The 14523-nt window shown below is 35.6% G+C and overlaps 1 protein-coding gene across 3 annotated transcripts in view; it reads left to right on the forward strand.

Annotated features, from left to right (window-relative positions):
* The window catches only part of FGL1 (fibrinogen like 1), a 35821-nt gene that overhangs the window by 7945 nt on the left and 13353 nt on the right, over window positions 1-14523 (forward strand). The window contains exons 1-4 of one of the 3 annotated variants that reach the window (XM_074353491.1): window positions 694-797; window positions 4822-4862; window positions 11178-11257; window positions 13490-13670. In XM_074353491.1, coding sequence (XP_074209592.1) covers window positions 4838-4862; window positions 11178-11257; window positions 13490-13670 — 286 coding nt within the window. In that variant the 5' untranslated portion in view covers window positions 694-797; window positions 4822-4837. Of the gene's footprint in view, window positions 1-681; window positions 798-4821; window positions 4863-11177; window positions 11258-13489; window positions 13671-14523 lie in introns of those variants that run through there. The other 2 variants (XM_010953266.3, XM_010953265.3) reach the window with 2 other exon arrangements.

Raw genomic sequence — 14523 nt, forward strand, 5'->3', positions numbered from 1 at the left:
AGAACAAATGGCAAACAAAAGGTTGAGTTACATCAGAATGAAAAAAGAAATGATGAACCTGGGATTCCGGTCTGAAACTCTTATGCAATATGATTAATGGAGCTAACATCGCCTCTTACACATTAGAAAATACTCTAGGGTTTAAAACAAAAGGAACAACTTGTTCAGAGGATAATTGATGCTTACAGATAAATTTCTCAATTTTGTACCCCAGAGAATACTTTTACTTTTCTTCAAGATCAAATAAACTGACCATTTCATCTTGGCAATTATTAACTTGCCACATTATTTATAACTAAGAAAAATTTGGCTTCTGTCCATACAGTAGTTGAAATGACATTTTAGTCCGTATCTTTATAGGTAAAATTTTATTATCATTAGTACTATAAAGCAAAATTTTGACTGAACTCTGGTTTTACTTAATCTTCAAGTGACCATTACTAAAGTTAATAAAAATACAGAAATTCTCTGGATGAGCATAGTAATAAGTTAAAAAATCAAAAATATGTTTTTATAAAGATAATGGATTTTTGTAAACATTCAGACATATAGGAGGAAAAAAAAATCGGAGTATTGGGATTTGTCCTTGACTCTCCTCTTTTAGTTTTCCTTCCAGTTAAACTGATTTCCTCATATATTTGCTTCTGGGCTGAAGCCAGAACCAACATTGTCCCTATTTCTAATCAGATAACGGAGAAGCAATTACAAATTCTGAATGCTGTTAGAGGATCCTGGGAGGCAGAGTGACTGGTCCTCATCTAAGCTGTGTCTCTGACTCGTTTCTGGCTTTAGGCAAGGTATTTAACCTCTCTGCATTTTTGTTATAATTGTAGCAGTGCTAGTTTATTTCACAGGTATGATATTAAGCATAACTCAAGGAACAACCATTGGCTATTGGGAGAGGTCAGGTTGATTAGAGAGATGGCTGCTTCTGCCACTTGGAAAAGAGATTTAGAATTACACCTCCTTTCCATTCTTGGTACATTTTGAATGAACTGGATGAGAATTTGATGTAAATAATAAGATTTGCAGTTTTAATATACAACATGGAAAGTAAAATAGACCATGCTATAATTTCCATTTCAGAAGTAAATACTTCAGAAATGTTCTTTATGTCTGTCTTTTGGGAATCAAGCTTCTTTGGCTTTTTAAAACTCATTGAGTATAAATTCTTGAGATAAATAATAAAGATATAGTTATATTCCAGGACCGGAAAAGGGAGAAAAATTAGAATAAAATAACTTAAAAAGAGTTTCTAAGTCTGCATTTATGGGTAATTTTTTAACTGTCTTACATTAATGTGAAGCACCTTATTGTATCTTACACATTACTATTTGTGAATGCTTACTTTTTTTTAATTGAAGTATAGTTGATTTACAGTGTTGTGTTAGTTTAGGGTGTAATGAATGCTAACTTATTAAATATGCTTCCTTCATGGGGGAGGGTATAGCTCAGTGGTAGAGCGCATGCCTAGCAAGCACAAGGTCCTGGGTTCAATCCCCAGTGCCTCCATTAAAAATAAGTAAATAAATAAAACCCCAATTACCTACCCCCCCAAAAAAAATATGCTTCCTTCAATAACTTTTTCTTCTTTTTATATTTCTTTTATCTTGTATCCTTTCATAATAGCTCACTTAAAACATATCATTTTTTAAAATTTTACATGCTAATAATGTACTTTTGTCTGGTAATTGTATTTTCAAAAGTTATATGTCAGCTGTAGAACTGTAGAACTTTTCAGTTCCAAACAATATTTTTGCCGTTAAATTTAATTTACTATAATCAGCTAACTTAAAACATTTTTAGTAGGGAAGAAATTGGATTTTATAGACGTAGAACAATTTATGTGAAATAATATAGTACGCCAAAGAATGGCCACTTGAAAACTATTTTAATTTTATAATAATTAGGAGTTTTGAAGCAGCCCAAAGCAAAAACATTGTAAAAGAAATACAACTAATTATGTAGTGAGGAACTAAATAGTATGATATAACTTTACCATAAGCCAGATTTGTAAAATAATAATGGTTTACTGTGATGAATGGTGGAGGTCAGATTTTTAAAGCATAGAGTGTTTTTCAAATACATAGATATTTCTTCAATATTGTAGAAGATGGTTGGAATTACTAATGAGGGCAGAGGGGAATTTTAGAGGACTTAAGATATTCTCAGGAATTATTCTAAAGATGATCAAATTAATATAATGACTCTTAAAATATATATAACATTTTGAAATGCCTTATAGTTTAAGGACCTGACAGACTAGGGGCTGCCTCCTGTCTCTGGGAAAGACCAGAGTTGATTATTTGAATGCAATGAGTTGGGAATTTCAGGACACCAAGAGACAGAGACCTTCCAAAGCTTTTCATTGGTCCTTTATTTGCTACCAAATTTAATGCATTGCAATCTGTATACATGTTATATAATTTCCCAGTATCTCCCAGGGCACATTCAACACACACTTTCACTTATGCAAGAGCTAGATTCAGATATAGATATAAGAACACAATTTTAAGCTAATTTATTTATTTCTGAAATAAAATACCTGACTACACAAAAAAGGGAACTTGATGAACTAAACAAAAATACAATAATTTCAACAGATAGCGTTAAAGCAAAATGTGAAAGGCAAAAACTTGCATGACTTAATTCTTGACGCCTGAATATTTTATCTGATAGTTGTTGGAAGTGGATTAAAGTAATGAAGAGCTGGTTGCTATCATATAAGAAAAATGAGATTATTTTTATTCCTGGAAAGAAAGGGAAAAGCTTAATCAGTAATCCATTAACCACACTGGTTCTTTTCAGTCAGAACATTTTGAATCACATCCACAAAAAAATGGTATTATATTTTTATACTAATCTCCCATATTAATGTGAATTTACTTAGTGAAAGTCTGTTTTATTTCTTTAGGCAAATGATGTTCCCATTCTGAACCTTGTTTCTTCAAGTGTTTATGATGTTTGACTGGGTGATCTCACTTCCTTTAATTATATTTGACCATGTGTTCTAGCCTCATGGGATAATAATTTCTACTTCTACAATCTCTTTTATGTGTTTTAAGAAAACATTTTCTATTTTCTATCTCTATTTTATTTTGCTTGCAAGCAACACAATTATTCTTCCTTCTTCTTTTCTGTAACCTTAAAAAATTTTGTGTTTGTGACCATGTAATTGATTACATGTTAAGAAACCTCCACTATGTGGAGGGCTTTTTGTGCTGTTTTGTTTTACTTTTTAACTACTTGAACTTCATGATAAATTTTAAGTTTAAATAATAAATGACCATAAGGGTACATATGAGATTTTTTTAAAATAGCAGCAAAGCTGTTGTAATTTTACTCAAGAAATATATCTGTTATCAACTGAAAACATGAGTCAAACTAATAATTTATCATGAGATAGCTATGATAATGGCTTTAACCTATTAAGAGCCAAGTTTTAAATATAGTTTTTAGTTATTTTTTTTCTTTGAGGATTTTATAAATCTAAATAATCTCTTTTAAAAATACATCTTTTTAAGCTGTCACACACCACAATGTCATGTATGCAAATAAATAAAAACTTTGTGAAAGGCACAGTTTATTAAGGGTTCTGAGTCACTGCTGGGAGCAGGAGATCATGAAGGGAATCATAGGAACATCCAATAAATTCAGCAAACAGACGTAAAAGAATTTGGTCTCTAGTAAACAACTGTAAAATTGTGAAAACAGATACTGGGAAGCTTTAAATTTGAACTTAGGTTCACAAATTTTCTTCTCATTCATTCAACGGCTATTTTATTAAGTACCTGTAGTGTGTTGAATTGTGTCCCCCAAAGTGATATATTCAATTCTAACTCCCATTACTTGTGAATATAACCGTTACTCAAGGAACACTTTTAAAGAGGTGGATGTGACCATAGCAAAGGGGACTAGGGGAGAGTGGGGGGAGAGGAGGTGTGAGTGAGTAGGGTTTGCAGATTATGTAAAGCCTTGTAGGTGGGTGACCACTATCCCAGTTTGCCCAGAAAAGGCTCAGTTTAGACCATTGTCCCAGTATTATTCTCAAAATTGTTATGGTTTTTTACACTGGAATCTTCCAGTGGTGGCTTGGACCAGATGGTAACAACAGAGTGGTAAGTGGTGGTTGGATGTTACATTAATTTTGAATGTGGAGCCACTCCTTGGAAAAGTGATTTTGCTTCTCTACTTTAATGTCCTTTAGTTAAAAATAAATATTGTCATTTCTCTTCTAAAGGCATCCTAAAATTAGTTTATGGCAGAACTATGAGATTCCATGTGTTGACTACATGTTAGCAATTTTTTAACATATTTTAATTAGTGCATATTAATGTATTAACATGGAGGCAGTATTCATATAAAATTGTGTTGTTGCTAAATTATTTTCTCTCTTGTTAAATAAGCTACAAATATTTTATTTCTAACCTGTGTCTTTTGGCACTCGTTTTAGTATAAAAGGCTACAGTGATTTAAGTATGCTCTATCCAGCTAACTAATATGTGTTAATTTGAAGCATATGAAATTGCCATTTGTATAGGTCAAAAATGTTAAAACATGTGCCATCTCTTATAGTTCAACCTAATATATTAAGAAAGGATCAACTAGGCAGTAAAGAAAGACGCTCAGGAGGCTTAAGGGGGCCTTGGAGGCTGCATGGTTTTTGGCAAGTCACTAGACACCCCTGTGTTTATTTCTTCTTTTTGGGATCAGGCCTATGAAATAAAATACAGTAACCGATTGTATTTTGGTTGAATGTTTCATGATCCTCAGACACAAATACAATAATATGGTTACAAATGACTGTTTTGCTCCTTGCAGCCGGCATGCTGACTTTATGGAGGTGCACCCTTCTCCCCAATGTAAGTGATCTACAGCCTGGTAGAGGTGTACTCCACGTGGCACCAATCTGCTGTTCTGTGCGGTGCCCCCAGCCACACATGCTGCTTGGCATCTTGCTGGGAGTGGAGCAATTGTCCCAAAAGGGCCACTCAGGAATTTTTCTCTGCCATTATTAAAATACTGTTCTCATAATTGTGAAGAAAGATACTAAAGCATGCTGTAGTCTGTAATTTTCTGGTAATAGAGATTAGAAGACTAGAGGCCACTAGATTTTTAAAATTTTCAGAATTTCCAAGAGTAGTTAGAAACTGTGTGCTGAAACTTCCTCATTCTAGTCCATTTGTTCCTGTTACTGTTTTTTTCTGAAATCTTCCTTAAAAATAGACTTTTCCTGCTGTAATTTAGTTTAAATGGATGGTTATTGCTTCTTAATAAAATCTCTGACTACTGATTTATAACTGATCTAACCCTTTGCACTATTTAATGTTTAAAAACATTCAGCCACAATTAATAAGGGATAATTTTTGTTCTGATTTAGCAGTTGAAAGATACTAGATAATTTTTAATTTCATTGGTGGTGAAATATACATAACATAAAATTTACTGTTTTTACCATTTAAAAATATATACTTCAGTGGCCTTAAGTACACTCACACTGCTATGCAACCTTCACCACCATTTCATCTCCAGCACTTTTTCTTCTTCCCACAATGAAACTCTGTACCCATTAATCAATGACTACTCTTTGCCCTCTCCCCCAGTCCCTGGCAACCACGTTCTACTTCCTGTTTCTATGAATTTGATTACTCTAGGTACTTCATCTGAAATGAATCACACAACATTTGTCCTTTTGTGTCTGGCTTATGTCACTGGCATAATGTCTTCAAGGTTAATATTTCATTGTCTATATAAATACTCTGTTCATCCATTCATCTGTTGATGGACATTAGGGTTGTTTCTACCATTTGGCTATTGAGAATGATGCTGCTGTAAACATTCGTAAACAGATATTTGTGTTCAAATCCCACTGTCAATTATATCTGCCTTTTTTTTTTTTTTTTTTTACGTTATGGAGGTTTGGTTTTTTTTCATTAGAATTTTTAAAACCCAATTTTATGTAGTATTGAAAAATATGTTAACTGAGAGAATTAGCAATAGCATTAAAGTCTAAGGATACTTGCCTTTTCTATTTTGAAAAAGGAGAACCTATTCAGAAGCTGGTCAATGTAGCAGCAAACATTGACCTTGGAGATATTTATGATTCAAGTAGAAAAACACTACATATTATTTATAAACAAATAAGACAAATTGAGAACTATTCCTCATTGGTGATCTTTGGAGAGCAATACTCACCGTCTCAGCTTTTCTTAGAAAAGATTAACCTTAAGTTTCCAATGAAATACTACTCAATATTATTGACGTTTAGTACAGACGATAGTAGATACATTGACAACCTTTATATTTTTTTTCAAATGTGATTCATGGAGTATAAACATTGAAAGCAATTGAATTCTTTCTTTTTTTTTCCCTCCAATTTTTTTTTCTATCTTTCATTCTGATGGAGGAAGAGGCCCATGTTTCAGAGATTTGTTGTATTTTATTAGGCCTTAACTGCATATAATTATGTTTAAATGAACAAGGTTAGACCACTGGTATAGCTAAATCTAAAGAAAATAAATCTTATTGTAACAGTGTTTGATTGCTTGCCTAACAGGAAAGGTAGAATTAGCTTCGTTCCATACATACCTAAAGTAAATTATGGTAATTGCAGTGATAATTTATTCTTCTGAAGACTCTTTCTTCACAAATGGAATCTTGACAGGTGGCCAATGTTAATAATGTCAGATCCTTCCAAGAACTCCCAGACAAAAGAAACATTACCCCCAGGATCCGGATGCAAATGTGTTTGTTTATAACATCAGATGTCTTGGTTTACAGCATTCACTTCAGTCTGAAATTTTGCTAAATTTGTAGGTTTGACCACAACATCTGCAAATGCAAAGTTTAGGAGACTACTGCATTATAGATGGGCTCTGACTTTATCTTTTATGGCAAAAATAAAAGCTACCTAGGAAAATTTGTATATAATTCCAAGATTATTTTATCGATTAGAAAATACTAATTGATAGCAAGCCTATTCCTGTTTCTTCTGAGTTTGTTCATGCTTCTGTTTGTTTGCACTTCTCACCTCACTTCTCACCTCACTTCTAGCCCCTCTCAAAGCCCACAGACGGGATCTCTGTTTTACACTGGAAGACATTTTAAGTGCCATAATTAAACTTAATTTTCTCTATATCTTAATATAAGGTAATATTTTTATATAATTAAATGTGTTTAAAATAAGCTCTATATATTAGCATCTAGTATACATAGCACCTGGCATAAAGCAGGTACCCAGTGTGTGCTTGAATTTTAAAGAAAAATAGTTACTAAAATAATAGAAAGAGTAAAATACCAGTTTTCCTAAACTGTTGCTACAAATTATATCATATGAATGTATAAAAGGATGACTTACTTAAAAAAAAAGGGAGTCTATGAATTCTCATCAGAACCTTTCTGTACTGAAAAATTGTATATTTTTTTTTAACATTTTTTATTGATTTATAATCATTTTACAATGTTGTGTCAAATTCCAGTGTATATGTTTTTGTTTTATCTAATTTCCTTTGCCCACTTAGCTGTGTAATTTACTCAGCACTTTACTTCCTTCTGTACATTTTGGTTATTTGGTTTACAATGTTGGGTAAAAGGGTTCAATCATGATAGGTAAATGATACATTTTCATGGTAAATTAATTGGTATCATATGGATTTCTGCACAGTTGTCATATAGAACATTTGGACTTTGTTTCTTTCAACTATTAATTAAATATGGACACAGAATGAAATTTAAAATAAGCCTCCCTTCAGACAGAAAAATGCCTTTGAAAGAAAGAAGCAAAATATTGTGCCTGTACCTTTCCTGTCTGCACGGAAAAAACTTGCCAGCCAGTGGGCTTCTTCGAAAAAAGATCAGGCAAGAACGTGGCTCTTTAGTTGGGGAATCCTCCAATGTCAGTATCTGAAGATCTATTCTCTGAGGCTGTTCATTCCTCCAGAGAGGAATCCCACATGCTCTGGCCTGGAGAGATGGGGGAAGTATAGACCTGGCTGCCTGGCGGCCAAGCTGCCAGGGTAGGAGTCGCCTGGGGAGGTCTCATACTTAACAGAACAATGTCTCTCCTCTGACCTCCATTGCGCCTGCGGTCGTGCTACCTGAGGTCTCTCTGGTTCAACCCTGAAAGACAGTAAGCCTTTCGTTTTCTGATGAGGTAGGAGAAGCTGGATTCACCCAGCTGCTCAGGGTTTAGGTGAGGATCTGGGTGTCAGCCCGTCACTGCACCCTGCCTTCCAAGCTAGCAGTCACCTCCAACCCCACAGCTGTGTGGGACGCTGCAGTGCAGCCTTGCTGGCTCCTTGTGGTACTTACTCCCTCTGCTGCTGCTTGCTATTCAGTTTTAGCATCTCTGCCAGCTCCCCCATGTGCTTTTTGTCATCTTGTTGACAATGCGTACCATATGTTTTCCCCTCTTTTTCTTCCACCTTGTCAATCCATGTCTTTTCCGTTTTTCTTTACTCCTTTTCTATTCAGTTTTGAGAAAGAAAGAAAAAAATAAATGTACATGTTCAATCCAACCCAAGGTCCCTCCCTAACTCCTTCCTAACACTTATTTTCAAAAATATACTTAACCCATTGTTTTCCCCTTGACCAGGATAAGCATAGGGGAGGAAGTATGTCAATGCAAACAGACTAGTTTTACGGCAAGGAAATTACATTCTCCCCTCTGAGAAGGATTTCTCCTCTTGGGGAAAGTTTTCCACAGAGGCAGTAAATAAACTTTTACTGGGGTTGCCACAGTAAGTTAGATGCTAGGGACACAACAATTAGCAAGTGTGGACTTTGCCTTCAAAAATCCTGTTCTAAGCCAAATAACATGGACAAAGGGAAGCAGTTGGAGAGAGACATAAAAAACCAACCAAATGATAATTTCACCACCTGGCTCAGTGCCTGAGACATAGCAGGCTTGCAAGCAGTGTTTACTGAGTGAATGAATGCTATATGATGGTCTGTAAACATGGTATGAGAGCGCAGTGGAGGAAGTCATTAATTTTGTCTTGAGAGGCCATCTGGAAAAGTTTAGTTTTTATATTTAATTACATATGATTTTCACGAATACTAAATTTACATTGAACTTAACTTTCATTTTAATATTTATTTTTATTTCTTCCCCAAAACATTGCCTTGATGAGGCAGCTGTGCTTTATTCTCCCACAGCCTACGGCACAGGGCTGAGCAGATAGCTGATAACCAGTAATGCTGGCTGATGCCACCATTCTTTGTTTAGTGCAGCTGTCTTCTCTCCTGCCGAGGTGCCCTAATATTCCCTTGCAGAAGCACGTGACTTAGGAACAAGAAAGTTGCAGCCATGTTCAAGAGAGAGTAAGAAGTTCACTGGGGAAGACCAGGTAGCAGGGCCTCTATACTTCTGTGCAGCCTGGTCCCTATGTAGAGCAGGCATAGATGTATAGAGAGAGGAAGGCCATGCAAAGTACAGGTCAGGGGTCATGGTGGAAAGCCCTCCCAGCTTAACTGCTGGGTCTTCAGCGACTCAACCTCTCTGATCTAACCATTTGTGTGATAGTACTTATGTGACAGAATTATTTGAGGATTAAACAAGATGCTCATAAAATGCATGCCACAGGTACTCCATATCTTATTTAATATATACCTATGTTTTAGGTATGTAGTTAAAAAAAAAAAGTCAGCCAGAGGTGAAAAAGTGTGAAGTAAAATTGTGCAGTTTTATCTAGTAGACTCTTTATTATTCTCTGTAATGCACAAATTTCACATATTTTAAGAATTCACATTATATTTTACAGTGCTTCCGAAGATGCCCATGCCATGCTGTTTGTCACTGAATTTAAATAATGCCCCTTCCATTCTGAAACTGTTTTTGTTGGCCCAAGAAGGACTGAGAACTGCCTACTTTGTTAGCATAGACTGAAAACAATTTTGTCTATTAAATCTTTAAATCATTGCTTCTCAAACTTTGCTGAACTTTGGAATCAGCTGGGAGTCTTAAAAATTCCAAGACCTGACTGCCGCCTTTAGACTTTTGATTCAGTTCCTGGGCATGGACATTTTTTAAAGCTCCCCAAGTGAGCCAATGGGTAGCAATGCTTAGGAACTTTTTTTTTAGTGTTTTTTTTTTTTTTTTTTAGAGGGGGGAGGTAATTAGATCTATTTATTTATTTATTTGTAGAGGAGGTCCTGGGGATTGAACCCAGGACCTCATGCATGTTAAGCATGTGCTCTACCACTTGAGCTATACCCTTCCTCCCAGGAACCATTCTTCTAGTTACATAAAAATTGAGAAAGAGACACGTGAAAAAGACCTAGTAGTCATAGGTTTTATAAGAATAAAATTAGGCTGACAGATAAATAATTCAGTTGATTCCAGTTCTTTTTTTTTTTTTTTTTAGCAGAAACCATAGGTATAAAATTTGTTTGAAGATTATGCACATTTCTGTCCTAGGCTCCTTAGCTTCTAAAATTTATGAAAATTCACCACTGGCAGCACAGAGAAGTTATTTTAAGGATGAGCAAAATTTTTCATCAAGACTCACGACTTCAAGATTGATTTTTAAAATATTCTCAAGAAGTGATAAAGTTAATTTTTTTCTACAACTTTAAAGAGGGCTTAAAGTTTTATATTGTGTTGGTAGCTTGCCTATCCATTAAGTCATTAAGAAAAACAATACATGTCACTTCCCACTTGTAACTTTTTTTTTCTTTATTCCTTTTTTCCAAAATAAAAAGTCCCCCACATACAAAATGAGTTCATCTAGCACTTATCATAGGCCAAGTTGTCTGAAAATGTTACATCAAGATGGCCACAGTCTTATGAAGTAAGAATTGTGATGTCTATTTTACAGATCAGGAGCATCTGATAGTAAGTTGCCTAAGGTCACACAACTGGGAAGTGGCTAGGCCAAAATATGGACCCAGGTCTTTGTGCTTAAAAAGCCTGTGCCTTTTCCACATTCCAAAAAGCCAGAGTCCCACCTGTATGTTTGCTGTCAAATTGCTTCAATTCTATACAAGGTAACAGTGAGCATCCTTTTGTTAGAGGAAGCCTGGGAAAGTCCAGGAGAATTTCCTTGGCTACTCTCAGGTTAGACATGGCCTTGAACTGCATCTGACCTCCTGGAACCCACTGAGTCCGAAGCTCCAGATCTGGTCTCATGAAAAATTCACAGTAAATTAAGTTTATGAAATTCTTTTCATTCTTGCAGTTCTTCCAATGGGAAAAATGGTGAAGATGTTCGGTTTCATCCTTGTCACCACTACCCTGGTAATGGGCAAGGCAACCTGGGTAAGCTCATTACAAACAATATTGTCTTTTTAATTCCTTCTTTAATCTGAAGTTTCTTTTATTTTGCAGAGACTATAGTAACTTGTGACTGAAGAAACAACTAAGGGAGAAAAGTGAAAAAGGTTTGTGGAAGCACCTTCCACAAAATAGGCACTTACTAAGTGCTTAAAAATTCTTTTAAAGTGCTTAAAACTTTTAAAAAGTAAAAGTCAGTATTCTCACTAAGTAAAATCTTTTTGAATTTGCTGGAGTTATTTGGGTGGTTACATGATATTAAAAATGTAAAACTGTCCTTTCAAATTGACCTTTCCAATATTGGACACTGTCAATGTAAAATAAACAGATTATTTGAAAGTCATTACAATGAACCTGTGCCTTCCGCCGTTTGTGAGTAAAAAGGAGAAAACACACATTTGCTCAAAGTTCAGGGAGAAAGAAAACCCCTAAGTTTTAAATAAGCTTACTGACACTGTATATGTAATCTCATAAAGATTGAGCATATTTGCCCTGTGTAGTCCACTATATTAAACAATATCACAACCAATTTCCCACTATTAGAAAGCAACACCAGACTGCAGACGCCATGGAATGTCTTTCTGTTTATTTTTCAGACAGGCTGGCTCGGGGCTAAGCAAATAACTTGTTCAGAGAGGATAAATCAAAGAGTGATGAGGCGAGAGTACCAAGGGCAAATAAGAAATGGTCCTAGAGAGAGAGCTGGGAGAGACTCAGTGACTTGCGCCAAGAGATGGGAGGGAGGGGCCTCTTCTATCATTTCTCCATTCTCTTGCTTAGGACTTTCAGTTTTCAGGCTGAATTTCTATATATACAAAATTATAGTCCTTCATAGGAAGGCAGTGTACCTCTTTCCTTTGCCCCTGATAGGTTCTCTATGCTGTTAGACTGCCTAGCAGAGCGCCTGGAACACAGTTAGGTCCTCATATTTATGGAATGAATACAAGGTAGCACATAAAGATAGGAACAGGAAGTTATGTAAATATTCATTGGGAAATAACATCTGACTGTAACCTAATGGCTATTTTAGGAAATAAAATGTATTGAAGTAATATAAGGCAATTACACATTAAAATTCATAATTTCTCAGCAAACATATCACATGAGATTGTGACATGAACTGCAAACAGAGTTGTTGGGGTGATAATGGGAAAATGCCAGAAATTTGTCTTGGCCCTTTTTTCGCTACCCCTAGTAACTCTCCCAGCACTGAGTACTTAAGAGCCTGTATTGCAGTTTCTTGGTCTCAGTAGCTCTTCCCCGGAGACCCGCCTCTGCCAGTCCCCTTCCCAATTCACCTCATTTGCTTTATCTCTGGAGAGATGTGCTCAGTTAAATGCCACTTCAGATTACTTGCCTTTTTAGAGAAAGTAAATTATTTACCTGGAAGACTCAGGCTTCTCCATCCCTTTTTGAAGTAACTGAGAGAAAAATGATAAATAAGCAAAAAGTTAAAGTGGCTCCAGTAGAATTTCCAGCAACAGGTAAATGGATGAGATACTCAGGCATCTCATGTCTAAAGCAGAATCCCTTGAAAAGGTGAGCTTATGTCATCAGATTATAATATTCAAGTATATTTTTTAAACATATTAATACCAAAAGGTCATTGAAAGCCTTGTTTATTTTAGAGACTGACACACTAATGATGCAGAATGATGCCATAAAATACTTTACTATTAAGAAAGGACTTAGGGGGGGAGGATATAGCTTATGTTCAATCCCCAGGATCTCCATCTAAATAAATTAAATAAATAAATAAATAAATAAATAAATAAATAAATAAATAAATAAATAAATAAGCAAGCAAGCAAGCAAGCAAGCAAGCCAGCCAGCCAGCCAGCCAGCCAGCCAGCCAGCCAGCCTAATTACCTCTCCCTGCAGAAAGAAAGAAAGAAAGAAGCACTTAGGTGGTGTCATGTAGAAATTGAGAGCAGGAGCTTGAACCTTGACTCCTCTTGCCCATTGTGAGGATCAAATGAGACAACGACTCTAAAGCTCTTAGCATAGTCATTCAGATTATATCATTTTTTTAGTTCAAGTATTTTACCATAGCATAATTTCTTATCCTTCAAATAACAACTAGTATAGAACTTACAAACCACTCTGGTTAGAATAATATTCTGAAATGGGAGTTGGGGACAAAATTGAATCATTAATTTATCCAAGTTATGCAGTGTGTTTATTTTCTGTAAGAATGAGACACGCATTACTTTGCAGGCTCTCGAGAACTGCCTTCAGGAGCAGGCGCGGCTCAGAACCCAGGTGTACCTGCTTGAGACCCGGGTCAAACAGCAACAGGTCAAGATCGCGCAGCTTTTGCATGAGAAGGAACTCCAGTTCTTCGATAAAGGAGAGGAGAACAGTGTCATTGACCTTGGAGGCAAGAGGCAATACGCAGGTCAGAGTCTATTTTTCCTAAGGGTCTCAGTGACTTATGTAGCCATGTGCAATGACGGTGCCAGTTATTTCATCACTTGCGGTTTTGTTAAAGAGCTTTCCTATCCCAGTAACAAGCAACATGAAGAATTAAACCAAATTTAAATGTCTCCTCCTATATTTTACTTTTTTCTATTATCTCTGCAGGGGGCATTTAATAGCAATGCTAGGTATCTGAGAATTTCCATAGTTTAATGAGATCACGACAATGGATTGTTTAAATATTAGTGTGCAAATGGCAGATTCTATTTGTGAAATTTTATAGCTGAGTTTTGTTTTTGTGCATCGTATCTTGTTACATTTATATGTTTTTCCCTTCTGAAACCCTAATGTGTGGTTAAGATAGTAAATAAGATAATAGAATAAAAGGGCAGGTCACAGGAAAGAATCAGAATTATTTAGGAAGATGAAAGAGCTGTTGTATGTGTATATTGTATGGTTTGGCCATTTTCCCTTTGATTAGGCCAATGTTTCTTCCTAGAAAAAAGAAATGATCTTAAACTGTTAACACATTGCACTTATCACTGCATGTATCATTATTCCCTATAGAAAACTATCCACCTGACTTCCTCCAGGCATCATTTAAAGTAAAGAAACAGTCGTCAGAAGTAGTGAGAATGACATCTGGAGCACTTTGTTCATGTGTGTCTACTGTAGCCACTACCAGGATGTATTAAGATTTCCCTGTTTATGAGTCTATCTTGGTCAGTCAACTGGATACTTTTTAAATAAGGTCTGGGATGATGTCTGATGCAGTCTCTCCTCCTTATTGCCCATCAGAGTGCATGGGATATAGTAGACCCTCATATTTATGA

The sequence above is a fragment of the Camelus bactrianus genome, chromosome 26 (assembly GCF_048773025.1).
Source record: "Camelus bactrianus isolate YW-2024 breed Bactrian camel chromosome 26, ASM4877302v1, whole genome shotgun sequence".
Taxonomy (NCBI): Eukaryota; Metazoa; Chordata; class Mammalia; order Artiodactyla; family Camelidae; genus Camelus; species Camelus bactrianus.